This window comes from Drosophila rhopaloa, unplaced genomic scaffold (genome assembly GCF_018152115.1).
Source record: "Drosophila rhopaloa isolate 14029-0021.01 unplaced genomic scaffold, ASM1815211v1 contig_3, whole genome shotgun sequence".
NCBI lineage: Eukaryota > Metazoa > Arthropoda > Insecta > Diptera > Drosophilidae > Drosophila > Drosophila rhopaloa.
This window is the reverse complement of record NW_025335123.1, coordinates 5,451,787-5,478,281: the sequence shown is the minus strand read 5'-3', so window position 1 is coordinate 5,478,281 and position 26,495 is coordinate 5,451,787. Positions and strand designations below refer to the sequence as shown.

Here is a 26,495-nt window from a genome sequence, read left to right as displayed (position 1 = left end):
GCAAACATTTTTCCAATTGGCTTTTATTTGCATGCGAATGCAAAATATTATCGAAGCTTCGATATTTTAGTTGACAATCTAAACAGTTGATATCGTTGGAAAATATTTTAGTTATAATACGTGTTCTCAAACCTTATTTATAAATTGTTGTTTTCTGTTAATATTAGTGATATAATAAATAAATTGGCCAACCGATAGTTAAACAAATGACCGAAGAAAACATAAAAAGCACCTGAGTTCCAGACTCAACAAATACGTTCGTTTTTGATACCTCTATTTCTAGGGGCCAAGCTTAAAAATAAATATTAAATTTAAAAAACTCTTGGGCGCATCTCCAGTGTAAACGGGTTCTGACACCTATCGATTATCATCGAAACCCAAACATCGATAGTTATTCGCCTATGCGAATATTTGATATGTCGATATCGGTGGTGATTCACCCAGCCCTATCAATTATACCAAAAATCATACGCAGCTTATCGGGTACAGATTATGATGGTTTTTTTGCATCTCTAGTTTTAGTTGTTCTCTAAAATAAATCCATTGTACGACTTGGAAGCGAAGAGTGTTGGTGATAGTATTCTGTTTGCTCAAAAAGAAAGATAAGAAAAAAAAGCCAAACAAAAAAATAAATATTTGCTTATTGTCTGAACGCAATTGTTCATTTTGTTGTGCGTTTTGGGCGATAAACATAACATTTACACTTGCACTGTTACGCCCGAAAAAAAGAAATGACCATTGAAAAGTCGATAACAATTTTCTTTGGCTCTTTTCAAATTTGCGGAGTATATGTACATACATAAATTCTTTTTGTGTAAATGTCGATAAACATTTTTGCTAGTGACCCAACAACAACCTTTGCTTGCTTGTCGCTGGTGGCGAATTGTATTAGTTTCATTACACCCAGCATAAAAGGTTTTTGTAGTAGTAATCGTGATTACCTGTGGGAGAATGAGTAACTGCATGTGAACCGAGGTATCGGATGAGCAACTGCCCACGGCTTACGCAGTATTTTTTTTTATCTTAATTGCAAACTGTGATTATTGACGTTAAACGAAAATGAAAGTGTCAGAGTGAAAGGAGTCGAGAAAAGAACGAAATTCTCATTGTAGATAATAAGTTTTAATTTGTTAACAATAATACAGTAATTACAGAAGTGCGCGGTGCAGGAAACGGAGATATTAGAACACAAGACACCTGGACGAGGCTGGAACAGACGTCCGTCGCGCAGTTCGATCTAAACCTAATCTAATCTAATTGTGAAAATGGACAACCTTATAACGATTGTAAATAAGCTGCAAGATGCCTTCACATCGCTTGGCGTGCATATGCAATTGGATCTGCCGCAGATCGCGGTGGTCGGCGGTCAGTCAGCTGGCAAAAGTTCTGTTTTGGAAAACTTCGTTGGCAAGTGAGTATAAGTGATAAGATTTTTGTTGGTGTACCATCTTGGCTGCAGCAAATCGATTTTTCTGCGTGCAACATTCTCTGGTCGTTAAACTTTGTACGTTAACTTTAGAATTTATTATTTTTATCCAGGACATTTCTTAAAAAAAGTCAAATATTACATATGTTCCTAGGAATATGTTTAGGGGTATTTTTGTTTATTGATAAGAACCTAACAATCAATAATCGTTGGATTCAAAACAGGTGCACATAGTGGGTGGTGAGTAATGGCCAAATATTTATTATCAGTGGCGTTAACCTAATTATGCTGATAAGAAAAATGTATCTATCTTGAGTACACGCCAGATATTTAATCAAAGGTCAAATATGAACAAAACGCGAATTAAGCCAAAATCAAAATTGTTAACAAAAATCTAAAATGTATGTATCAATACGACCGTCACTTGTGTCGCAGCTCTCATTTGTATCTATATGCCTGCGCTGTCTCTCATTTTTCTTTGTTAGTGAGTGTCCACTCTAAATACAAACATAATGAAAACAATGGCTTACGCCCTTATATAGATAAGGAAATTGATTGCACGCAACCATTGAAGTTTCTGTTGCTGCACACTTTCCTGTCTTGATTAGTAACCGATTCGTTAAATTTTGGAAATGCCACATGGGTTTAGGTTTACTTGATGTAAACTTTTAATTTCAATGCAAAGAAACCGCATACATATTACAGGCTTTGTGAATAGCTCATGTACATTTGATTTTCCGAATATACGGCAATAAATATACCCATTGATATGTATTTACAAACTGCATTAAACCATTGTGCTTACATAAGCTCACTATGTTCAAAATAGTCCAGATAGATTTCGCATGCGCCGTGTGGTACACATGTATGTGTGTATGTCTGTCAATTAGGGTGGTTTCCTATATTACATATAGAGCAATCAAACCGAGAAGAGAGAGGAAGCCAACTTCGGTAAGCCAAAGTTATTTTTATCTCGAACTTTAGCTCTATATTGGCTATATAATAGCAACAGGATATAGAAGACAAACCTTTGCAGTTTCTGTAGTTCCCCTAAAACTTGGGAATAATCGTTATTTGAGATTATTATTCATATGAATCGAAATAAATCGGTATTTGATATTTTTGAAACAACCGTCATTTGAGATTAGAATTTTTATTTATAAAATTTAAAAACAAATTTGAACAAAAAATTTATGTGTCAGTTTTTAGTTGCAAGTGATTTTAATTTAAATATAATATTGACCATTTCTTAGGATAAAATCTTAAATACCTTTTTAATAAACTCATTGACTGCTTCATAGGTTTAAAAAAACGTTTTTCGAAAGCTTATTTCGACAGCTCCTAATGCGTCACAGTACCGCAAAGTTTAAAATCTCTCTTAAAATCTTAAAACAGTAAGGGCCAGATCATTCAATTTGTCTTATTGTCACTGTTCCAAACCAATCGCAGTGTTTTTTAACGTACTTCTTATGCAAAGTTTAAATTTATTCAGAATTTTGTTTTACTTTCAACATGTACAACACAAATTTTAAAAAACAAAGTATTTTGACTTCTTGTTTTAATCTCAAGCGTTAATTAACGTTTTTAATTCGCTTAGGTTCTGAATAAAATAGTCTTTTAATAATTTTTTTAATTTTTTGCAGAGATTTCTTGCCTCGAGGCTCTGGCATTGTGACCCGTAGACCTTTAATATTGCAGCTGATCAATGGAGTTACCGGTAAGTTGAACATACATATAGCTGTTTTCATTCTTTTACATTGCTCAATTTAAATTTGTCTTCAGAGCATGGAGAGTTCCTTCACTGTAAAGGCAAAAAGTTTACAAGCTTTGATGAGATCAGAAAAGAGATCGAAGATGAAACGGATCGTGTGACCGGAAGTAACAAAGGCATTTCAAACATTCCAATTAATTTGCGCGTGTACTCGCCGCATGTTCTCAATCTTACTCTGATTGATTTACCAGGCTTAACAAAAGTGGCAATTGGTGATCAACCAGTAGATATTGAACAGCAAATTAAGCAGATGATATTCCAATTTATTCGCAAAGAGACTTGCTTAATTCTGGCTGTGACCCCGGCCAATACTGATCTGGCTAACTCGGATGCGCTTAAGTTGGCAAAGGAGGTGGATCCACAGGGTGTGCGCACCATCGGAGTAATAACAAAGCTTGATCTTATGGACGAGGGCACTGATGCACGTGACATTCTCGAGAACAAGCTGCTTCCTCTACGCCGAGGATATATTGGCGTTGTGAATAGATCACAGAAAGATATAGAAGGACGCAAGGATATCCACCAGGCTCTAGCGGCCGAGCGCAAGTTCTTTTTAAGTCATCCTTCCTACCGTCATATGGCCGATCGTCTTGGAACTCCCTATTTGCAAAGGGTGCTTAACCAACAACTTACTAACCATATACGGGACACGTTACCTGGCTTGCGAGACAAGTTGCAAAAGCAGATGCTTACCTTGGAGAAGGAGGTTGAAGAGTTCAAACACTTTCAGCCCGGCGATGCCAGCATTAAAACAAAAGCTATGCTCCAGTAAGTGTATAACAATTTGATCTTACATCTATTAGATAAAACATACAACATTTACTCCACACAGAATGATTCAGCAGCTGCAATCTGACTTCGAGCGAACAATTGAAGGCAGTGGCTCAGCTTTGGTCAATACAAATGAGCTCTCAGGTGGCGCCAAGATTAATCGCATTTTTCATGAGCGGTAAGTTACACTAAAACTTAACGCTGTCATAATATAACATGATGCTTGATTCCGTTATAGACTACGCTTTGAGATAGTAAAGATGGCTTGCGATGAAAAGGAATTACGACGAGAGATCTCATTTGCTATTCGAAACATTCACGGTATTCGCGTCGGCCTCTTCACACCCGATATGGCGTTTGAGGCAATTGTCAAAAGACAAATTGCGTTGCTTAAGGAGCCGGTAATAAAGTGTGTCGATCTAGTCGTACAGGAACTTTCTGTGGTTGTGCGCATGTGCACAGCTAAAGTAAGTTAACTAATTTACTTTAAATTAAAGCATAACCATATTCAATAATCACCTATCATTTACTCTAGATGAGTCGATACCCACGTTTGCGTGAGGAAACAGAACGTATTATCACAACACATGTTCGCCAACGTGAGCACAGTTGCAAGGAACAAATTCTTTTGCTTATTGATTTTGAGCTGGCTTACATGAATACCAATCATGAGGATTTTATTGGTTTCGCCAAGTGTGTATTAAAACTATTGCCATCCTGAAATTTATTTATAAACTGATTTTGTTTCTTTTTTTTGTTAAAGCGCTCAAAATAAATCTGAAAACGCCAATAAAACTGGAACTCGTCAGCTTGGCAACCAAGTTATTCGTAAGGGTCACATGGTCATACAAAACCTTGGTATCATGAAAGGTATGTATAACATTCTACAAGATTTAGGATAGGATACAGGATAGGGAACACATATTATCCGCGGATTCGCAAAACTCTATGGCACCCCAGAATATAGCCATTTAACTTCATAGTTAAGGGGGATAGAAATATGATTTTGCAAATACCCATAGTTACCCATATAATTCACTTATACCTTTTTTACTTCGTGTTAATTTCCTTGGGCATTCATTGACTTTTAAATGTGTTTTGCAGGTGGATCACGTCCCTATTGGTTTGTGTTAACATCCGAGAGTATCTCCTGGTATAAGGACGAGGATGAGAAAGAAAAGAAATTTATGCTGCCGTTGGATGGTTTAAAATTGCGTGATATTGAACAGGGATTTATGTCAATGTCTAGACGTGTTACATTTGCTTTATTTAGTCCCGATGGACGTAATGTTTATAAGGTTAGTAATTTTTGTTAACATACAAAAAAATGAATTTTAAATGATTTCAGAAACAAAACCAGAGAAAAACTTTAAATCAAAATAACTAAACAAACAACAAAAGCAATTTTTGATATACTTTTGAAAATAATTCAAATTTCATTGTATACCCCAATTTGAATCCTTTGGTTAAATAGGGCAAGAGATCAATTAATTATTTTTTTGTATAATATAAAAATTACTATGTTTTTATCAACATTTAAGTCAAATAAAGGCCAAGGAGTTTGCTACGTCGTAAACTCCTTTTGCCTTTTTATTTTGTGATGCTTGATAAGCTTGAGAAGTTCACGACAATTTTTGATACATAATGAATCGCGCCAATAGTAGTCATACACCATTATTTAATCAATTAATTGTATATAAGGTTTATACACTTCAAAGCATTCGTAAGATAATTGAATTGTCTAGAAACTTTCTAAAGGTTTCGCAACGCACACCACAGTTTACATTAAATTCGTTCGAAAGTCGTTATTGTTATAGCTTTCTGATAGAATATAGTGAATTTGTCTGAAATCTCAATAACTAATAACGGTTTTCGAGTTCCATTTTTGCTTGTTAACAGGATAAATAATATACTCAGAGAAAATCCACAAAACTAAATGACCTATATTTTAGGAATAATGACCTAAAAAATGAGCATGACCCATTTCATTTAGGTCACACATCCTATTACGTGGGCAATGTATTGCTTTGACACATTTTGTAGTTCTCTGGGTGTAACGCATTCAAGCAATACAGCTTCTCCTTTCCTTTATCCAGCTTCTTAATGAAATTGTACATTTCTTACGCAGTTTTCCATAACCTGTCCTGTTAAGATGAGGAATCCAATTGGATTGTCAAACAGTTTACAGTTTACAGTTTTTTTCGGAAAGGTGTACTGCATTATGGGTACGAACAAATACTTTCCTCTCTATCTGTTTCCATTTCAATTTCATATTGTTTACCTCATGTCAGTTGGTAGAGACATTTAAGATGGTAGATTTTATTTTGCTTGGCTTATCTACTCCATTCAAGGTTTCCAAAAGGACAATCTTTGTAGCTCTTCTTATTCTGAGATGCTTCTGAGAGTTGGTTAAAAACTATTAAGAGAGTGCAACCAGTCTTGAGGACGATTCTTTAACTTTTAAATCAATACTATTGATTACACTTGTGCCGAGTGTTACATTTGAAGCAGAACGCTGTGAAGGAAACACACCCAAGGTTTTTGGGGCCTAAAACCCCCCCTGTAAGGAACATATAAGAAGATGTTGTATTGAAAATGCATGTATTTCTTCGATATAATCATGTCGGACTGCCTTTTTCTATGTGTTTATTCGCTTAGTTGAAAAACTTGTAGCATGAAATTACTTTAGGCGAAGGCAGATCAAGTTTCCCGCGTATCGAACCACAATTTCACATACTTATTTCCCTACATCTTGTAGAATTCGCTAAACTTAGTTGATTCTTAAGATGTTTGCGTTTATTTTCTTTCCTGGCCTAATATGTGCTTCTTATTCGAATTTAAGCAGATTCCTTGAGATTTGTAAAAACTTGACTATTTCCCACGCTCTTTTTCGCTCAGTGCAAAAGCTAACCACATAAAACTATTTTAAACGCTATTTTTCTGTGGCGACTGTCACGGGAACGATAATTTATTACGCACTAATACATATTTGCTATAAATACAAGAGAATAACAATTCCTCTCCCGTTTTTTAATAACGACGCTAACTTTCTTTCCCGTTTATTTTTACTACTAAATTTGGAATTCTTTTTTCCCCTCAAAATTTCTTGTTTTGTGTACAGCAGCAAAGTTTTTAAATATCTTTATTATCTTTGATACATATTTAATGTTTCATAAGACTTCTTTTATTTTTAAAGTTTCATATTTTTGAGCCAACAAATCCAAAGTAATCCCTAATTTTAAAGATACCTTGGACGAACAGCACATTTCAAAACATGTTTGTAAGCTTGAATTCGCGTTTTCAGCCTACATTTTCACGGACTGTGAAATCCTGGATTCCGAAGCAAAATATTGATGTCCTTAAGTGTCCAACTTATTGGCCAGATGTAATATTAAACGATAACATGTGCGGATGTTTGTTAATTGAAAACATCAGGCTAGCTCTGTGCTCAATTTCTTTACAATATATTGCAAACCGGATGTTTCACTTTCCAGTCGAATATATGACGCCATTGCCAACAAGAGCGACACCACACAATATTAATTTTTCTTAAACTTTTCATGTTTGTTATAGTTATCATTTGTTGCTGCATAAGCGTAAACAGTCGGTCAACGATTCCACAGCAGATGCGCAGATGGGGCTATTAGGCTACACTGATCGACAATGACTTTTGAAATGGGAAATCTACAATGGGTACTTGTATATGGCGTGATCGGCGCATTAGCGAGCAAGGAACGAAGAGAAAGAAATGCACAGAACCATCCTGAAACAGAGGCAGAGAAGTCCGTTGTCTGCCTACGTTTTGTTACCAGTTTTTTTTTTTGTGTAACCATATATGTATAGCTTATGAACCGCGTAATACCTTTCTACTTCTACTCTTTACTCTACGAGAAATGTGTATAATAAACATATCCGCAGAGAATGATTTTCATTGCCAAATACTTCATGAAAATTGCTTTAGAGAAAATTCAATTTTTCAAAAGCTCAGATACAAAAATGTTAACGGAACACTATTCCGCCCAAAGAAATGTTGGGAATACTGAAAAGTTTGTGGCACAAGTTAAAAGAAAAATGTATTATTAAGTACAACCCCTTTTATCTAACTTTTAGGGCAGACTGACATGCACATAATATTAGAGTAATATATTTCTTCGGCTGTGAATTCTATCCCAAGAAAACAGAATATGTTTGATTTGTCCCTCTGAGTGTCTGTACGTAGTAACACATATCGGGAACTATATAGGCTAGGTAAGAATATAGATCAAAAACCATTCCAAAAACTTTGGCATTCCTTTATAAATAATCTTTGAAATATGTTTTTCTGCATTATGGAGTCGTATGAACAACATCGTTTTACTCATTACTTATTTAAGAAAACAAGCGCGAATTCTTGAAAAATGTTATAATTTATTTTAAGCATTCCAATCGAAATGAAGGCTGAACCCCATGCGTCGTTGTTGAGAAGCTCACACAACTATTAGCACTTTATAGGTTTATATGCGGTTCTGTGAGTTAATAATGTATTTCTTGAAGTTATCGGTAGTCGTCATTCCTCTAACATAACTAAACACAAAACTAAACAGCAAAATTAATATCACAAACTTTTTATTCTGATTATCTATTGAATACAACAAGTGTTTGTTAAAATGTTATATCATAAATTGTTTTGTTTTTTATCTGTTTTTGCTTCAACGCTTTTAAACACGCGGTATTTTAGGACTACAAACAACTGGAGCTGTCCTGCGAGACGGTGGAAGATGTGGAGTCGTGGAAGGCTTCCTTTTTGCGAGCTGGTGTCTATCCCGAAAAGCAAGAGACTCAGGAAAACGGGGATGAGGTGCGTATATAAAAACCAATAATCAATGGATATGTCTTCCCATTCAGATATTAAAGTCTATATAAAACGACGCTATTTCTACAGTTTAGAAATTGCCTCCAATAATAGACAAATCAATAGTTCACTCTTTTGGCTGACTGTCTTATACAAATTTTAAAGTTTGCAGTCCAAAAAGAGTGTTTTTAATTGGTCAGAGCAGTTGCATTGTCTTATTATTTACAACTAAGACTATTAATAAACGAATAATTAAAAATCAATGTAGAATAATTTTTAAAAATATATATTTCTTTGTTTTTGCTATTCTATTGACCAAATCCACAACATATATCGCAATAATGATGCTTTTTTTATAATCGTCATCCAGGAAGGACAAGAGGTTTGTTAATATTTGTAACTTCTACGATTTCATTTGCTTTATCGTACTTATCTATGGAAACTCGGATAAACTTATGCGAATTTATATACTAACAACTAATAAATTATTTGAACATCCTTTTGATTAATTATACATGTTTTGTTTAATATATTTATTTTTATTTTGAAAGACAGAGAATTGAGGTATTTAAGTCGCTTATAACAATTTATTTCACAAAACTAAAAACCAATATTTTTCAAAATTTTAATTTAAAAAAAATCCTACGTCTCTACTAATATCTAATGGTTTTGTTTTACATTAATCGGTTCAGGATATTTCAAATATAACATCACATAAACAAAAATTTATATTTTATATAAAATATTCGAATAAAAAATATAACACCATTCAAATTATTCAACAAACCTTGCGATTAACTATAATATCATAGCCCGAGTAGTATTTCAAATTTTGTTCTCATAAGAAAAATGCACTTAAATTTTAATCGCACAAAATTCGGATTTCAATTTGGTGCGAGAAAAAAACATTCTACTTGTTTGTAATAAACATTGTGCAGTATTAAAAAATCATTATTCGACCTTTTTCTCGACTGCGAGTAAATATTACACGGACCGATATCCAAAAATCATTTTCTGAAGGGACTATTCGTCGGTTAATTCTGCTACATGACTTATTCATATTTTGATATAACATACTAAGGCTGTGATATTTTTTACCATTAACCAAGCAGGCAATCAAAAAACTTATTGAAAGAAAGTTGTCTGTCGGTTTCTGCGATGCTTTAACCTGTTGTAGTTAGTACATCATGTTTATTTAACTAACTAATAATTACTGATTATCTCATAGTCGGTCAACTCGACTATTCCATTGTTACTTGTTTTTCTTAACGATTGTGAACATGTTGTTCTCTTCTATTTTTCCGCCTCCTACCGAACAAAACGACCAATCTAAAAAACGCCAAAAACACAAACTAAATTAATAATTTCTTCCGGTTGGTTTTTAGCAACAAGTATGTTCATTTAAATCATTTATGTTCAATTTTTTTAGTTAAGTAATGTTTGAATTTTTTTCAACACATATTTATAAAAGTATAGCCGCTTCTCCTATTGTAAAAGTCGTAACTGTGTTTATGAAAAAGTATCTAAAGGGTATGAGGAAGCATTTCCTACGACCCTGTAAAGCAATTTCCATCATGTCATGTCTGTTTGTCCGTATGATCATCATCTCGGGTTCCAAAAGTGCTCCAAAAGAGTTAACTAACAGTCTCTTGTGAAGTTAGTTTTAAAGTTTTCTTAAAGGGCAGTAAGCAGCGGGTATCTCATAGTCGGGGGATTCGACTATTACGTTATTTCTTAATTTTAACAAATTTAAAGGTTTCCCGTCATAAATTTAAGGAAGCAGAGGCGAAAAGGTGGCGACATCCTTTTAGTTTTTATTTTCCAATAAACCTAATCCTGCAAATTCTGCAAAAAAAAAGGATGGAACCAATTCAAAATTATTAACGAGGCTTTAGGTTATACCAATTGGTAAAGCTAAAACAAAGGGTTGTCTGAAACACTCCTCTATTTTGTACTAAATTTTGACGGTCGACTCTTGCATGTAATTTGATCTTTAAAATTAATTTTTATTATATTTGAATACTTATTTAACAAATTTGAATTCAAAGTTTAAATTTAAAATATTAAAACGCATGGAACTCAAAAATTTGTTCATCATATTACAAATAAGAGTTCGGAAAATCCAAAAACAGTGGTTCCTAAAACAGTATTTGCCAAACATCGATACATCCAAAGTACAAATCAGAAATACACTGTACTCAATAGTAAATGGCACACAGGATAATCTTATTTAGATGGCCGATTATCCCGATGCAAAAATAAAAAAAATATTTCCTGAAAAGTTAGTGGGCTTAAATTGAAGTCGAAAGGAATTTTTGTGGTACTCCTTTTAATTTTAATTAATTTTTCCAACAATGGAATGTGAAAATGTATCCCTATCCTGTATTAGTTTTTTTTTGCAATATAAAAAAGCCCATATAGTTTGAAGGATATGTTAAAAGTTGGCACAGTTCAGCTCCAAAATTAGTAATATAAATATTAAAAACAATGGTGGTTTAGATGAAGTTTGCTAAACATTTTTCTATGACCCCTTCGCCCCAGAAAATCCACTCATTACTTATTTTTTTTTAATTTTCATTTATTAACCATTTACATTTATTAAACATTTACTAAAAAAAAAAGTATGCACCTAATTTTGTAGTTGGGTATCTAACAGTCGGACACTCGACTACAGCATTCTCCCTTGTTTTTATATGCACGATTTAGTTAGTTCTTATGTTTTTTAAATATTTTTGCACTTTACAAATTTATCAACAATCCATAAAATTACTATCAATTCCCCATACCAAACCGAATACGAATTTCCGCAAACAACAGTCGGCCAGTGAGGAGAGTTCCACCGATCCACAGCTGGAGCGGCAGGTGGAGACCATTCGCAACCTGGTTGACTCGTATATGAAGATCGTTACAAAGACCACGCGCGACATGGTGCCCAAAGCAATTATGATGCTCATAATTAACAATGCCAAGGACTTTATCAACGGAGAACTTCTGGCACATCTCTACGCGTCTGGTGATCAGGTAAATAGGAGAACAAAAGTCTTGAAATACAGCATGACTAACTCTTGAGTTACAGTCCCAGATGATGGAGGAGTCAGCCGAGTCGGCCACCCGGCGAGAGGAAATGCTGCGTATGTACCGCGCCTGTAAGGACGCATTGCAGATTATAGGTAAATATCAATAGTCAACAAGTTAGTATTAGCATTCACGTGTCTAACCGTTTTTGAATGGCTTTAAGGCGACGTATCTATGGCAACTGTGTCCCAGCCATTGCCTCCTCCAGTTAAAAACGATTGGCTACCCAGTGGCCTGGATAACCCACGACTCTCCCCTCCAAGTCCGGGTGCTCCCCGTAAGCCAGCACCTACCGCACAGGTAAAACTTGCCGAAGCATTTTCGTTAATATATGGTGCATTGATATCGAATCGTTCGCCTTGCAGGGCACCATGGGTGGACGGAACCCACCATTGCCACCGGCTTCAGGTCGCCCAGCTCCAGCGATTCCGAATCGCCCAGGAGGTGGTGCACCACCACTACCTGGCGGTCGTCCCGGAGGAGCTCTGCCCCCACCAATGCTACCATCGTAAGTACCCTTTGCCGTGAGGATGTCTTTATCTTTTGTATTTATTTACTGCCAAATAAATATGGGTCATTGTTCTGCAAACTTATTCTTAAGTCATCCTTTCGATATGACTGCATTTATTTTGACTGGAAACTTGTTCGCGAGTTTTGTTTGTAAAATAATGATCCATATTTTAGGGGTGTCACAGAAATCCTTAGTGAAATCGGAAACAGCCAATGATCGCGTGGCCACAGAACCACGAGTAATTAATTTATTAGCATTTCAGCAAACCTTATTAATCAAGGATTTAATTTTTTCGTATTAATTTCAATTTTATTTTGCAGAACTTTTTTTCAACTTTGTCCCCAATAAAATATATACAACTTTTTTTGTTGTTTGTTGCTTTTCAAAATGGTTTCATATTTATATTAGGAGGATATTTTGAACCCAAAACCTAAAACTAAAGTTCTGAGTTCTATTTCTTTTCTTTGTTAATAGAAAACACATTTATTAGTACAAGTACACTGGTCGAAATTATTTGCTAGCCAATTGATTTGATTGATTTTTAGGAGCTTTCAAGCGCTTACTTCAAAATGGTTTACTTAACAGTTTGTAAAGAGGTCCACATAAACTGTCTTAACAACCCATATCAACCCATTAATCGATTAACGTTTTTCGTCATTAAAGTAATATTTTGTTTCAAAAGTGTTATGTATGCATACATATCTTTATCCTAAGTATTTGTGGCAGGGCGAAATGGAAAGCGATTTATGTGGCACCTCTATATATTTAATTCGTATTTAAATACATTTTAATTAGCAACTAGACCTTTTCCATGAGTAAAATCACTCTAGCATTATCCGAAGCGACATCGCCTATGTACATATGTAGTCCTGGGGAAATAATTATATTATGTATTTTTTTTAAAGTTTTTTATGATTACTAACAAAAATAACAATGCTTTAACATTTATTTTTAAAAACTATAATTAACTAATTAAAAAAACCGTATTATTAAAAATATGTATAAATCTGCATAATTTAAATATTTTTTTGCCTCGACTATTTCACGTAAACAATTTTGTATTTTGTTTATCCAAATGATAATGTTTGATAAAGTCATAAGGTATTATGCTTTTTATTTAGAAGTTTACTACGCGGTGAAATTGACATTTCCCATCTTCTAAATTGGTTAATTTAAAACATTTAAGATTGGGGCCCGAATTCAGAGTAGTGGCAGTGCTGACAATAAATTGTATTACTCAGTCAAAAGTTTGGTTAGCCATTTGTTATTATGTTAATTTAATCACGAGGTTTATTTTAAAGTATATATATAGGATTTAACGGGAGTTATACACCCCTTCGATAAATTATTTATGTATGGATTGGTTGAATAAAAGTGGTAAACGGTTCGCGATTTTAAAATCACCTGATAAAAAGATCTGTGGCAACGCATATGGAAATTGAAGTGAAATGCTAGCAAAAGCGATTTCTGTGTAACCCTGCTGTATAATATGATTTATTAATTAGTCGCGTAATTTTTGAACTTAAAATTCAAGCTATGCCTTATCACTGTTTAATTTAAGTTGACTAATAATTTTCTTGATCAAGATGTTTGGAACAAAATTAATAAAACTGTTTTTGTTGTCTCTTTTTTCTCTTTCTATGTGATACGATAAAAACCAAAACATTCTTAAATCAAACCTACAACAAAATTGCCTAACACGAAATCAAATGTATTCAATAACAAATATACAGACGTCGTTAAATTGTTGTCAGCATCGAGATACATATGTACGTCTAGGGGATGAACCTTCAAAAAGTAGCTTGCTGACGATTTAACCAACACAGTACCCAATTCTACTTTCAACAATTGAACTTTGATATTATTCCGGCAAAATCCAAAATAACAACAACGATGGGAAATCGATACATTTAAATCGCTTGCGTATTATTGTAGTCAATATATAACCTGAAAGCGTTAAAACTGATATAAATTCTTAATATGTGAAAAGCAACTAGTCGAGATGCACATGATTTCTTTAATTCCATAAGATGTTTTTCGTAATGTCTACTTTCCTGTGTAGATATACAATATATGTACAAATGTATGTGCATTTGTTCGTGCATGTCTAATTATTATTTTATGTCCCTTTATCAATGGCATACGCTCAAAAGTTATGTAACTATTTGTATGGGCAGATGCTTAATGGCGATATTAACCAATTATCTTAATTATATAGCTAACTATTAATAAATAGCTTTCGTTAACTGCATTGTGTTGTTGTTGATGTTAAACTATAAAACCCAATTAAATTAGAAAATGTTAGGTAAAGCAACGTTAAAAACATTTAAGGTCAGTCACAAAGTATTTCCTTGAACTTACGAAAACAAAAAAATAGTAAAAAAAAGCCCCTCCGATTAATTAAAAAAGTTATTGGGATTATTGGGACTCAAACTGATTAAGTAAGATTTGCTTTGGTTTTTCTGATCTGCTAATTTTTAATGCTGACCATAAAAATGGGCAATATGAATATGCAGCCTGGTGAAAATTAGAAACTTATTAATTATTGCTTTTCTTCAACTATTTTTTCACTGTGAAGATTTTATTACTTTTTAATGCTATTTCTGTAAGAAAAATTATTTATTCCCATTCCGTTTAAGATAGTCGGAAGTTAATTACGCTGTCCCGTTTCCAAGAAACGATTAATTTACACGATTAAGTTGTATTGTCCATTCCGTGAATATTTCTAGGTCTTTGTTTAAGTTTCGGCAATTTAAAAAAACGCCGACCAAGACAAATATCAGAAAGTTCGAATATAAATCAAAGGTCACTTCCTAAACTGATTTTTATGACAGCAAAAAAGCTAATAAAAAATATTTGAAGAAATACATATAAGATGTATAAAACAATTTTTTTTTAAATCCAAAAGAAAATAAATACAACATAAGCTGTGAATGAATATCGCAAAGATTTTTTAAGTGGTTTGTATCGATTTCCTCTTAAATAAAAAAATTATTAGCATAAGCAGCTGTGTGCAGAATAATAGCAGAGCCCTTATTTTTTTTTTGTATACTTTTGACGTTAAACCCTTTCTTGCCATGTCAACCCAAAAGTACTGTTGTCTTTCAATATATATTTATGTAAAATGTATTATTTTAATGTTGATTACAAATATAAGTCATGAAAATACTCTTGTGACTTACTCAAATGGATTGTGACGATGGAAATATGAAGCAAATTATATTACATATGACCAGTTTACGTATACACAAATAAAGTGCATAAATAAATACATAAATTGTTCGTATTGCATAAGTGTGTATTGCTTACTGGCGGGACACATATTTCTTTTTATTTTTGGTGTTTATCTTAAAGTGTACATATGTATGTACATAAGCGAAGTCGAGTTTTGGTAATGCTAATGTGACTATGTCAAAAAAAAGTAAATTCCTGAATTCGATAATATCGGGGAAAAAAGTAGAAAATACGGATTAAAAATCTGTAAAAAGGACAAACAATTTGTAAATTTCGTCCTATTCTCTTTTTCAACTTTGAAATCTATTCTCTCAAAACACTGTGATTCTGGAACATTTTCGTGGCCAGATTTGGATTCAGCACATATTTAAGAAAATTATACATTCTTATTTTGCTAAAGAGTGCTAAAAAAATATATATATATGGGCTGACCTCTTTAAATATATTTTATTTCAATATTTTTTTATTTATTTTTAATATCGTCAAAGGTATTGGAATTTAATCTGAAAAACCGATACTAACAATCAGGGGCTTAAAGCAAATCTATAACTGTTTGGTTGGTTGCATAGACATAGACTGCGCCAATTATTAATAAGAATGAGGATGTTAAGATTTCAAATTCAATAATCCACTACTTATACATTTCAAGGCGTGTTTCTGGAGCTCTCGGCGGTGCTATTACTCAACAAACGGGCGCCCATCGTTATGTACCGGAGAGTATGCGTGGACAAGTTAATCAGGCTGTTGGCCAAGCAGCCGTCAATGAATTATCAAATGCCTTTAGTTCCCGATTCAAGTAATTCAGGCAAAAATAAGCATAATGCGCATAAAAATTATTAACGAATAGCAAGCACGTACGCGTCATCACATACCATCAAAGAAGTATCACATAATTCGAAGCTTTTTAGATGTCTGTTGGTTTTAAATCTATGGAAAAAATTGTCGGTGTCACAAGCTTTGGACATTTTTACAATTGAGCTACTGCTTTCGAGTTGATATCATCATGGAACATTTACTTTTTAAAGTATATTCAAGCATGAAATAAATAAATTTATTATCAAAAAGGAATATTTATATGTAAAAAAAAATTTAGGTTTGTAGTTTTGTTTTTATAACTTTGCAGAGGGTATTATAGTTATTAGTAATGCAGTTGAAGAGGCGTTATTGCAATTGAAAATGTGCGATAAGATAATGCCTGCAGGAGTTATTGTATCTTAACAAGTGCAATAACGCCCGATTGCGATGTAAAATAGCACTTGCTGGCGTTGTTGCACTTTCCGAGTGCAATCAAGCCTGTTTTTTATTTGTAGCTTAAATAAAACTAAAGAATGAAAAAACGTTAATTGCAGTGTTAAAATGCTTCTACATTGATGGTAAAATAAAACTATGTATTCACTTTAAAATATGTATTAACTATCTTTGAAACAACAAAATAAATGCGAACAAATATAATTTAGCATCGATGAGTCCGTGTTGCGGAAAATAATTATTTAAAAACTATTCAATACAACAATATTATTATGTGTGTTAAGGTTAATGTCTTTAATGATTCTTGTTTATAGTCGTATGTTATTAAGAAAATAAACTAAAATATAATTATTTGCGTTTTCTTTAATACATGTCTTTTCATATAAATAAGCATGCAAGTATTTCCCATTTAAATTAGGTTAGTTGACTGGAGGCTGAACCAGATTTTGCTGGAGAAAATTTCGCGGTTCCTCCATTTTGCCCCTCTTTCTGCAGCGAGGAGTTCCAAATTAAAAAAGCGCTAATCTTTCTTGTAACTCTCAAAATTTCGGAAATTGTTTATTCTTTTCGAACTATGGTCTACATAAAGTAAGAAAAATTTTAAATTTAGCGAAAATATAGCTTTACATTGCCAGCCCATTCATTGAAAATTCGTTTAATTATTGATAATATATTAAAATATATATAATATATTTATAAAATAAAAAGTGCACATGAGTTTGCTTCTTCCTATCATTTATTACCAACTAAAATTATTGTTATCCAAGTTTTTGTTAAATTTGACTTTTACATATTGTGTTTTTAAATTGGATGTCCTTTGTAAAACTTTTATTTTAATAGTTCGTTATTTTTTGGTTATCTGGGTAGGTTTTCGAAAAGCTTATATACAAAATATAAAATGTTGCTTTACTGTTTACAATCAGTCTCGTTTTAATGTTTTATCCATTTTAAAGTTTCATGATGAATTTCTTACACTAATTTATACAAATTATTAATAATTACAATAAAAACCCATGGTTTAGTACACGTAGTTGGGTAAATAAATACACCGGTGTAGATGTAAACCGTATAATATTGACCGATCTTACATGGTATATAATGTAAGCGTGATCCTATATACGCTTTAAAATAGTATGAAATATATTTTTGTTTAAAATCTAGCTTTCTATAACTATCTTGATGTATTTTGAATCCTCAAAATGTAACGTCTTGTAGCTCATTTTGAGCCTGCGCCTGCATCTTGCATGTATGTGTTCTATGAGGAGCTGCAGCCCCAAAGCTGTGCTGCTGATGTTGTTCCACACAGTCGGCTGGAGTTTTCGGCAGTGGCAAGGATCGAATTGAGATTTGGGAAAGGTGCTGGGATTGATGTATTTGAAAGCGACCCTGATAGTATAACGTTGACATTTGTGAAGGATCTATGTTCATCAAAAAGGGCTGCAAGTTTCGACTGTGCTCCTTAAATATGTCTTCCATATGTAGCATGCAATCCTGCACCTGCGCCTGTTCATAAAAACATATAAATAAAAGATTCCAAAGCAGTTCTCATCTTACACTCACCTGCTCCACGCTGGTTAGGTCAGTCATAAGACTCAACAGAAAATGTAAGTTATGTCCCGATCGCAGATGCCATTTTAAGCCATTCATCGATGCAGCTATACTTGATGCAGCTATTGTGCTGGCCGAGAATTTCGCGAATTTATGTTCTTTGGAGTGCCGAAATAGGTTTATAAAAATAAAAGAAAAGAGGGAGAATTTTCAGTAAACAGAAATTATAGATATCCCTGAAGATCAACTACTTCAATGGCAGCTATATGTAACAAAGCTGCCCACAAAAAGAAGAAAAGGAAAACTATACATATTCTGAACAGATTTTAGATTATATATTTCATTTTTTTACAAGAGGTGTCAATAAAATGTTGATTTTAACAAAGCTTAACACTCAACAGTATATTTTTTTGATTATTATATCTAAATGTGTAAACTCACCTTTAGCTGCTAGTGATATAAATGCCTGTGCATGTCCTCTGACTTTTCCAATGTTTATGTCTGGGAAGTGTTTACTTCCTATCGGCAGGCGCATCATTAAAAGCTCAAGGAAATCCAGAGGTGTCACAGATGACAGGTCCCAACCTAAACGGCTTAGCACATACAGCTCCCATTTCTTAAAATAAGAATGAACAAAAAACACGATTGATTAGAGAAAATGGAAGAATACATTTAAAGCAAGATTTCTTATCATTAAGCTGAACAAATCAGTTGAAACAATCGTTTTATACGGAGCAGGTGTTAATAATGCCAAGTATCTACACACAACATGCACAAGCCCCCTTATATGACCACAAATCGCGAAATACTGTTTAATGGAAGATAAATGAACTTTGGTGGAATAATTTTGCAAAGAAAATACCTATTGTTATCTGAAAATGTTTGGTTACTACAAAAGTGTGTTGTTGTTTTATTAATTGTTTTAAAATAAAAAGTATACAACTGCTTTTTTTTAACCCAAAAATCTAAGATGTTAAACATAATGACACCTTTGCGATTGTTTTCTATACCATTTCACAATCCATAAAAATGTACCTTTAAGTCAGTTAGGCTTAAAAAAAAATAACAAGGACTTACAATCAAATCATCCTTGTAAATGCTGTTGTCTGTATAAACAACAAGTAAGTCTACGGAAAGTGCACGGCAGCTGGGCTCACGGAGTTTGGAAGCAAGTAAAAGACAAGCAGCAGCTAAGATTTGCAGATGGGTCTTGCGTACTGATTTGCTCGAAAGAAATCGATCCATGTAATTTAAAGCCAGTAGCACGACCTCTTCCTGGCAATTTTCTTCGGCACACACCTGAAACAAGTTAACAAGTTAACAAGTTAATTCAATTGAAACAATGAAGAAAATAGTAGTAGATAATAAAATATTAAATTGTTATGACGAAGGAAACGAATTGTTATGAAACCGTTCATATAATACTTTATAAGATCATCAAGTGGGGTCATCAGCGAGGCATTTGGACATTTTGGATATTTTCGGATAACAAATTGATTAGATGAGAGGGGTCAAGATCACCAAAACAATCATGACGTAATATATGGAAATGTGAACGGTTGTCAGCCCTGAGCGGCACCCTAATGTACATGTTGGTGTAAGTCACTTGGCTCTTTCGTTTTTGTTCGATTTGCGAAGCAAGAAAATATCGCTTTAAAACAGCCAAGCTTACCAAAATAATCATTTAGAGTATGAAAGTATTAATATGCACCTGTCCCCTTTTGGAACAATGTCCATCTTCTATGATCACTGGAGATATCTCTTCATGGATTAAAAGCTTTTCTATAGCTGCATAGGCGAGACTTGAAAGTCATGGCCAACAAAATAGAACCGCAAAAGAACACAGTCTTAAGGTATAAAAAACTTTTGCATTTCAAAGCCTTCCAAAGGGTGTTTAAAATTTGATCAAGAGTTGGTTACGCAGTTAAGGAGACATTGGCAACCTTATAAAGTATAAATATTTTGGATAATCATTGTTTGCAAGCCCAGTTTAAGGGTATTGATATGAAACTTTCCTAATCGTTTTTCTACACGTTTACGGAGATCAAGTTTTTTTCTCTTTTTGAATATTAAGAGACTGAAGAGATCAAGTTTAAAATCTAATCAGGTGAGAAAACATATTCCATACAATATTATTATTTTATTAAGGTAATTATTATTATTTTAAGGTAAGGTAAGGTATTATTTTAAGGTAACAACATGTGGTTAAAACTATTCTCGTTTTATAAGATTTCACCAAAATGTTTTTAGTTTATTTTAATCGGACGACCCTATCATTTTGAAATCATAAGAACCTACTAGATACGATAAGATATTATCTTTGTTTTTCAAAAGAAACGCATACAAATTGGGATAAGACTTTTTTACGACTTTAATTAATAATCTATTTAATTCCCAAAGTTTTAATGTAGTTAAAAATTGTATTATTTTCTGAAGCATTGTTTTGAATCATAAGTGTTAAATTCGTCCTGAAGTTTGAAGTTACGTTTCGATTGCTTTTTTCTAGGTGGTTTTTGTGGTGCTATATAATATACGGGTATAAATGTACCCACTTCGAACAGAATACTCACTTCCATCATCCACTCGGCGACAATTTTTCGCATTGGCGGAGTGATGTCCTTTTGAATGGTGGAGTACGTGTCGACAATTTGGTGGTATTTCTCCTCGGTCTTGAGCGCATTCTCTAGACATCGATCGGAATATAATGTGGGGTCCCCTATTGCAGTGTTTACGTTGTCCGTTGCGGGCGACGCAGAATTCGAATTGGAATTCGCATTCGAATTCGAATTCGATTTAGTCAGCCGCTCTTGAAGTTGTTGTGATTGCGATTGTGACGTCGATTCGTTGCTGATGTAACGTGGTTCCAATTCTTGATTCTCGGCAGAGTCCATCGATGCATATATATAGACGATCTCCTTCATATTGCATACAACAGTCTTGTTTTGGGAAAAGTTTGCAGGATTTTGCTCTGAATCAGGATCTGTTTTTGCCGAACATATTGATTGTGGTTCCCTGATGATCGTCGGCGCAGCCATTTTTTGTTGGCATTTGTTTAGGCGATACAAGGATGAATCAGATTCATTAAATATGTTTTCCGAACATAAAAGATCCATTGTTTGGCCAAGAGGATCGGTTCAAAGCATAGGGTTTCGTCTCGTAACCTTAAGCCATTTATGCGTGTCGGATTATTATGAACTTTAAAGAACTCAAATATGCAATACTGCGTACAATAAAAAATATTCGTTAATGAATATGTGTGTATTTATTACAACAAAAAAAGGCACAATTAAAAAATATTTAGTCTCGTGTTCACAGTAACTCTTTTATGGCATATTTTCATAGGTACAAATTCGATTTTTTATACCTATTACATGTCTTTATTTACATATGATTTTAACCTGTTGAAAATGAATCTTTCATCTTTATACATATGTACTTATGTATATTTGTATGTATGTACATACATAGATAGGCTTAATATGTTCGAAAATTGATTCTTGCCTATTATTGGTATGAAAACATCCCGAATGCTTCTTGTTAAATGCAAAACGCACACAATTAAATTGAAAGGAAGAGTTAAATAATTCAGAATATATACTAGTTGCACACGTTTGCCACTTAACCGGCGTGGACAAAGCATTAAAATGAACCAGATACATACACCTTATAACGAAAAAAGACCTAGTTCATTATGTGTTCTCAGGCGTTATAACCTTTACACACTGAGGCAATGATCGTGTTCATTATAAATCGATCATCAAAGCAACAATATAATTAAAACCACCATTCTTTGAAACTAGTCTAATTGGGATTGTCAAGAATAGATTTTAGTTAATGAGTTGGGAGTGTGCTTTGTGGCATTAAGTATTAATCGAAATAATTCTATCACGGATGGTCCAATAGGTTTTGGCGTGCCGAAAATTGTTAATTGTTAATCCAGAAGTAACGTTCTAACCATGGGATAACTATTTCGCTAAAAACCGGTTTAATCTTTTGATGTGTTCTGCAAGGATGGCGCCTAACAACGACGATCTTTTATCTTATTTTCTTTGAATGCAACGAAATTTATGCAATAAATATTCATTTCATTATTATAAAACAAACTGCGAAATGAGTATTTAGCCAAACATATATTTATTATATGTAAATAATATTCCCAAATTTGTTTTATCCACGTAAAAAACCCGATACCAATAATTAAATGTTCCCAATTTTCTCCTCCATCACCATTTAAATTTCAGTTTTTCGTAATACCCACAGAGCACATTCCAGCGGAACGGCCGGGATTTCCGAAAACAGCTGACAACAGTCGACTGTGCCGTGAGGACAATGGTTTTGAACTCTATCAAATTGTTTTCAAAATATTTTTCCCAAATTTTTTGTATACTAATCCATAACACGGATTTTAAGGTCATTTGTTGTCTTTTCACTAGAAGTATCAAAATATATTAATATAAATTTGCATTATTTTGGACAACCAATAATCCGATATACATTTTCTTATTGGAAAAAAAAATCGATAGATGGATGTATTTTTCACATCACTATTGAAAACAAACTACAATAATAAAATAAAATAAAGTAACTTAATTAATGCATTTGTATATTTTTGATACGACCATACGTGTAGGGTTATATTTTAGGCGGGCTAAATCCTAGTTATACATAAGCAGCATGGAAATTGGCAACGACCAGTCCTATAAGGACTTTTTTGACAAGTTGCGAAGGTGAGTCAAGCCTGGAATCATTAACCGGATGTGGATTATTAATAATTTATTTAACTCCAGTGATTCGGGCCCCCGAAATTTGCGCCAGATCTTCGAGGACGACGATCGTCCTTTGGAGAACGAATCGCCTAGTTTGCGTTATCAGCCGGGAAGTTCCAAGAAATCACAAGGTACCCAAAAACCCACGATTGCCAGGAGTAGTACTATGGATACGGGTGATCCTTACATTTCCACATGGAAAACGGTGATTGCCCATGTGGTACATGCCTATCAAGGGAACGAGACCTTGGGTCGAGTAGGATTTGCTCTATCGATTTTGGGTGAAATGGAGGCTTCCAAATTGATTGTCTATAAGAGCAAAAACCAAGTGCTGACCACCCTGCAACTGACACCTCGTGGCGGTAAGGTGATCCTGCGGGAGACCTACCTGCAGTTCTACGACGACGAGCAGCGTTTCTGGAGCCTACGATTCGAAAGAGAAGCGGATGAGCGCGAATTTGTGCGGTATATGGTGAAGAACAATCTGCCAATAGATCAGTTTCCCAGCGAGGTTTTGTCCTCCAGCTCGGGATCACCTTCCTGTGAGGATTTGTCCAAGTCCGGAGAGAAATCTAGGAGTTCGAGGATGAAGGAGACACCGGCCAATCCTCCACAGCCACAGCCGCGTTTACGTGTGGGGATTCCATCTCTGGAGAAGCTGGGGAATGAGGAACCCGAACTGGAACAGAGACGGGACCGAAGCCCCACAGACGAAGATGTGATAGTCACGCCACTGCCGCGACCCATAGGCTCATCAAATACCCAAAAGAAACCTAGTGCTGCTGGCGCCCTGACAATAGCCACTGCAGGAAAAACTCCGGATAATCCTCCGGCGGTAAAAGCATTGGACAAATACATGGTCGAACAGCGAGCCTCAGGCTTGATGATGGAGCACAAGATGGACGCCATCCTGCAGGCCATGAATCGCATGGGAAAGTCGGCCATTCCAGTTGAAGCTCCTAGCGATCCACTGCTCGATCGCGACAGCGAGGATGAGATGCTGGAGCTGGAGCAGAAGCTGCTCAACTTTAAGCGGGAGAATCGTGCCCTGATGAGAAATCTCAAGGCAAGGGAACAGGCCTTGGAGGATCTACGCTGCTCCGCTTGCGCTCTTTGCGAGGAGCTGCTAGTCCAGAATAGCGATCTCAAGGAGCGGAATGAACAGCTTTTGGCCAGCAAAGTTAACCGTGATTTAAATTCCGCATCCGCATGCCACAATTGTGAGCAGTCTTCCAAGCAGATAGCCAAAATGCACCAACACATTTCCGCGCTGCAGGAAGCCTTGCGCATCTATCAGAAATCAGGGGACTCTAGCTCCGGTCGCTTATAGTTGCTATCCAAATTAATTTGTTTTGTATTGTTACCTAAAATGTATTATAACGCGTGTGAGGGTTCCAAACATATCCATAAATACAAGCCAGACACTACCAGCTTTCTTTATATCCATTAGTTTCAATAAAAAACCCTGGGAACTGGGACTATGGACATTTATAACGTTCATTTACTAAAAGATTATCATTATTAATGAGCTATTTTGCAGATAACAAGAATATATGTAATCTTAAATTGACTCCAGATGATGTTTTACTATTAACACTAGTATATTGTTGTATTTTGTTTTATTGTAAAAAATCTCTTCAATAATTTTAAATATTGATCAAAATTGATACAAATCCGAATTTTTACTGGCTAGCTGAAATTACTTTTATTAAGTTTTTATAAACATCATTGAATCATTCGACTTCGACCAAACTTTATTTAAATGAACTAATTTTAAAAGAATAATTATAAAATATTATTAAAATATATCATTTGTATTACTTCAAAGGGCTATTATTAATTAAGTGAATTCTGTTGAATTACATGGAAGATTGGATAATAATATATCGATAAGCTAATACCAGTCAAGATGTAACGTGTGTTTCTGTATCAATAACTAAACCTAAAGTACGAGTCTTTTAGTAAATGAGCGATATAGATAATAAATCCCTTCTTCATTGAAAGAAACTAAATGTCTTCTCTTGTACAAACTAATTTGTTGTATTTGCAGCAGATCCTGCTGAAACTTAAGGGCTAGGACAAGTCTAGGGTTTAGTGTTTGCTTTTCGTATTCCGGGGAAGAGTTTTGTGGGAAGTTTTGGGCCTGGAACTGGAGGCAGTCTCTGTGTGGAAGAAGGAGGAACAGGCAGGAGTTCCTCCCCTTACGGCTAAACGGAAATCGAACTAGTTTACGGAGCGAGTGCTTTGGGAGGCAGCTGTGTATCCTGATCCTTCAGTAGGTGCTGCTGTCGCTGAGGCTGCTCAGGTAGCTGCTGCCGGCGGTTGGAGCACCAGATCCCCCAGCGCGATGGCGCTTTCGCTTCACCTTGGACTTCTTGCGGCGCAACATGGCCGTATCCGTGGATTTGCGCTTGTACTTGCCCTGACGCTTTTTCTTCCGTCCATACTCATCCGATTCACTCGTGCTCGACTCCTCGTTGTCGCTGGAATCGGACTCGGATTCTGAGGAATCGCTGGAGTCTTCCGATGAGGATGACGAGCTGGAGGAGGAATCCGATGAGGATGAGCTGGAGGTCGAGGAGGAGCGGCGTCTTTTTGACTTTTTGCTGGTGCTGCCGCTGCTGGGTCTTTTGCCCGTTTTGGTTTTGGTTTTGGCCAACTCGCTGCTGGACTTTTTGTGCTTCCGGCTTTTTTTCTTGCTCTTCTTGTGCCGCAATGACTTTTTGTCCTTGTCGTTGTTGGCCACCTTGTGGCTTCTTTTCGAGCTGCTTTTCTTCTTGTCCTGCTGGCCGCGTTCCTTGTCCCTCTCCTTCTCCCTGTCCCTCTCCTTGAGCTTGTCCCGGCTCTTATCCCTGTTTTTATCCTTGGGGACCGCTGGCGGTGGCACTTCAGTGCCTCCTTTCAGCTCCTGGGCTCTCAGTTCCGTGAGCGGCGTGAGGTAGTCCAGCTCCGAGTCCGAACTGGTGCTCTCCACATCCAGCAGGATCTCCTTGTTGGGGTCCACCTGCACGGATCGGCATTAGCTACGTGAAACATGCGGTTTTTGTGCAGGCTTACCTTGAGAAAATTGCGGCATTGGTAGGTCAGGTGACCGGCATAGCCGCACTTCTTGCAGGCGGCTCTCAAAGTGTCCTTGTTGGCATTCGCCAGTGGGAAATTCATGGCCGCTATCCCCGGCACTCCTTTCGGGACTATCCACAGCTTATTTTGCCTAGTGCAGCATTAATTATCTTCCAAAAATTAATACCCCAACAAAAAAAACTCGAATTATTTTAGTGCGACCGTGAGCGCCTTTTTTAAACATACCAAGCGGC

At 35.1% G+C, this 26,495-nt stretch overlaps 4 protein-coding genes across 12 annotated transcripts; 2 read left to right on the top strand and 2 right to left on the bottom strand.

Moving 5' to 3' along the window:
* Nucleotides 1–466: 466 nt before the first annotated feature.
* LOC108047742 (dynamin) lies at nt 467–17,234 on the top strand. 8 transcript variants are annotated; one of them, XM_017128066.2, is made up of 17 exons: nt 467–483; nt 1,146–1,411; nt 3,070–3,143; nt 3,209–3,965; nt 4,030–4,146; nt 4,207–4,435; nt 4,504–4,661; nt 4,732–4,838; nt 5,073–5,266; nt 8,686–8,805; nt 9,170–9,181; nt 10,185–10,190; nt 11,617–11,820; nt 11,876–11,969; nt 12,038–12,174; nt 12,240–12,382; nt 16,269–17,234. In XM_017128066.2, exons 2-17 carry the CDS (start codon nt 1,266–1,268, stop codon nt 16,417–16,419), a joined length of 2,649 nt encoding a protein of 882 aa, XP_016983555.1. In that variant the 5' UTR covers nt 467–483; nt 1,146–1,265; the 3' UTR covers nt 16,420–17,234. The 8 variants fall into 8 exon arrangements, with proteins under 8 accessions (XP_016983555.1, XP_016983553.1, XP_016983557.1 ...); XM_017128064.2 differs by having other exon boundaries at nt 479–567; XM_017128068.2 differs by lacking the exon at nt 467–483 and adding an exon at nt 549–567 and having other exon boundaries at nt 1,155–1,411.
* Nucleotides 17,235–17,585: 351 nt separating this feature from the next.
* Nucleotides 17,586–22,067, bottom strand: LOC108047743 (G1/S-specific cyclin-D2). Of its 2 annotated transcripts, none has more exons than XM_017128073.2 (6): nt 21,780–22,067; nt 20,986–21,635; nt 19,493–19,714; nt 18,857–19,031; nt 18,428–18,573; nt 17,586–18,370 (listed from the first exon to the last, which is right to left on the bottom strand). In XM_017128073.2, the coding sequence occupies exons 2-6, from the start codon at nt 21,526–21,528 to the stop codon at nt 18,062–18,064; spliced, it is 1,395 nt and encodes a 464-aa protein (XP_016983562.1). In that variant the 5' UTR covers nt 21,529–21,635; nt 21,780–22,067; the 3' UTR covers nt 17,586–18,061. The 2 variants fall into 2 exon arrangements, with proteins under 2 accessions (XP_016983562.1, XP_016983563.1); XM_017128074.2 differs by having other exon boundaries at nt 21,814–22,067.
* An 885-nt stretch (nt 22,068–22,952) lies between these two features.
* Nucleotides 22,953–24,621, top strand: LOC108047759. Its single transcript, XM_017128107.1, has 2 exons — nt 22,953–23,142; nt 23,203–24,621. The coding sequence occupies exons 1-2, from the start codon at nt 23,090–23,092 to the stop codon at nt 24,509–24,511; spliced, it is 1,362 nt and encodes a 453-aa protein (XP_016983596.1). The 5' UTR covers nt 22,953–23,089; the 3' UTR covers nt 24,512–24,621.
* Nucleotides 24,622–25,197: 576 nt separating this feature from the next.
* LOC108047761 (protein SREK1IP1) lies at nt 25,198–26,495 on the bottom strand. The gene is made up of 2 exons (XM_017128108.2): nt 26,239–26,495; nt 25,198–26,185 (listed from the first exon to the last, which is right to left on the bottom strand). The coding sequence occupies exons 1-2, from the start codon at nt 26,341–26,343 to the stop codon at nt 25,454–25,456; spliced, it is 837 nt and encodes a 278-aa protein (XP_016983597.1). The 5' UTR covers nt 26,344–26,495; the 3' UTR covers nt 25,198–25,453.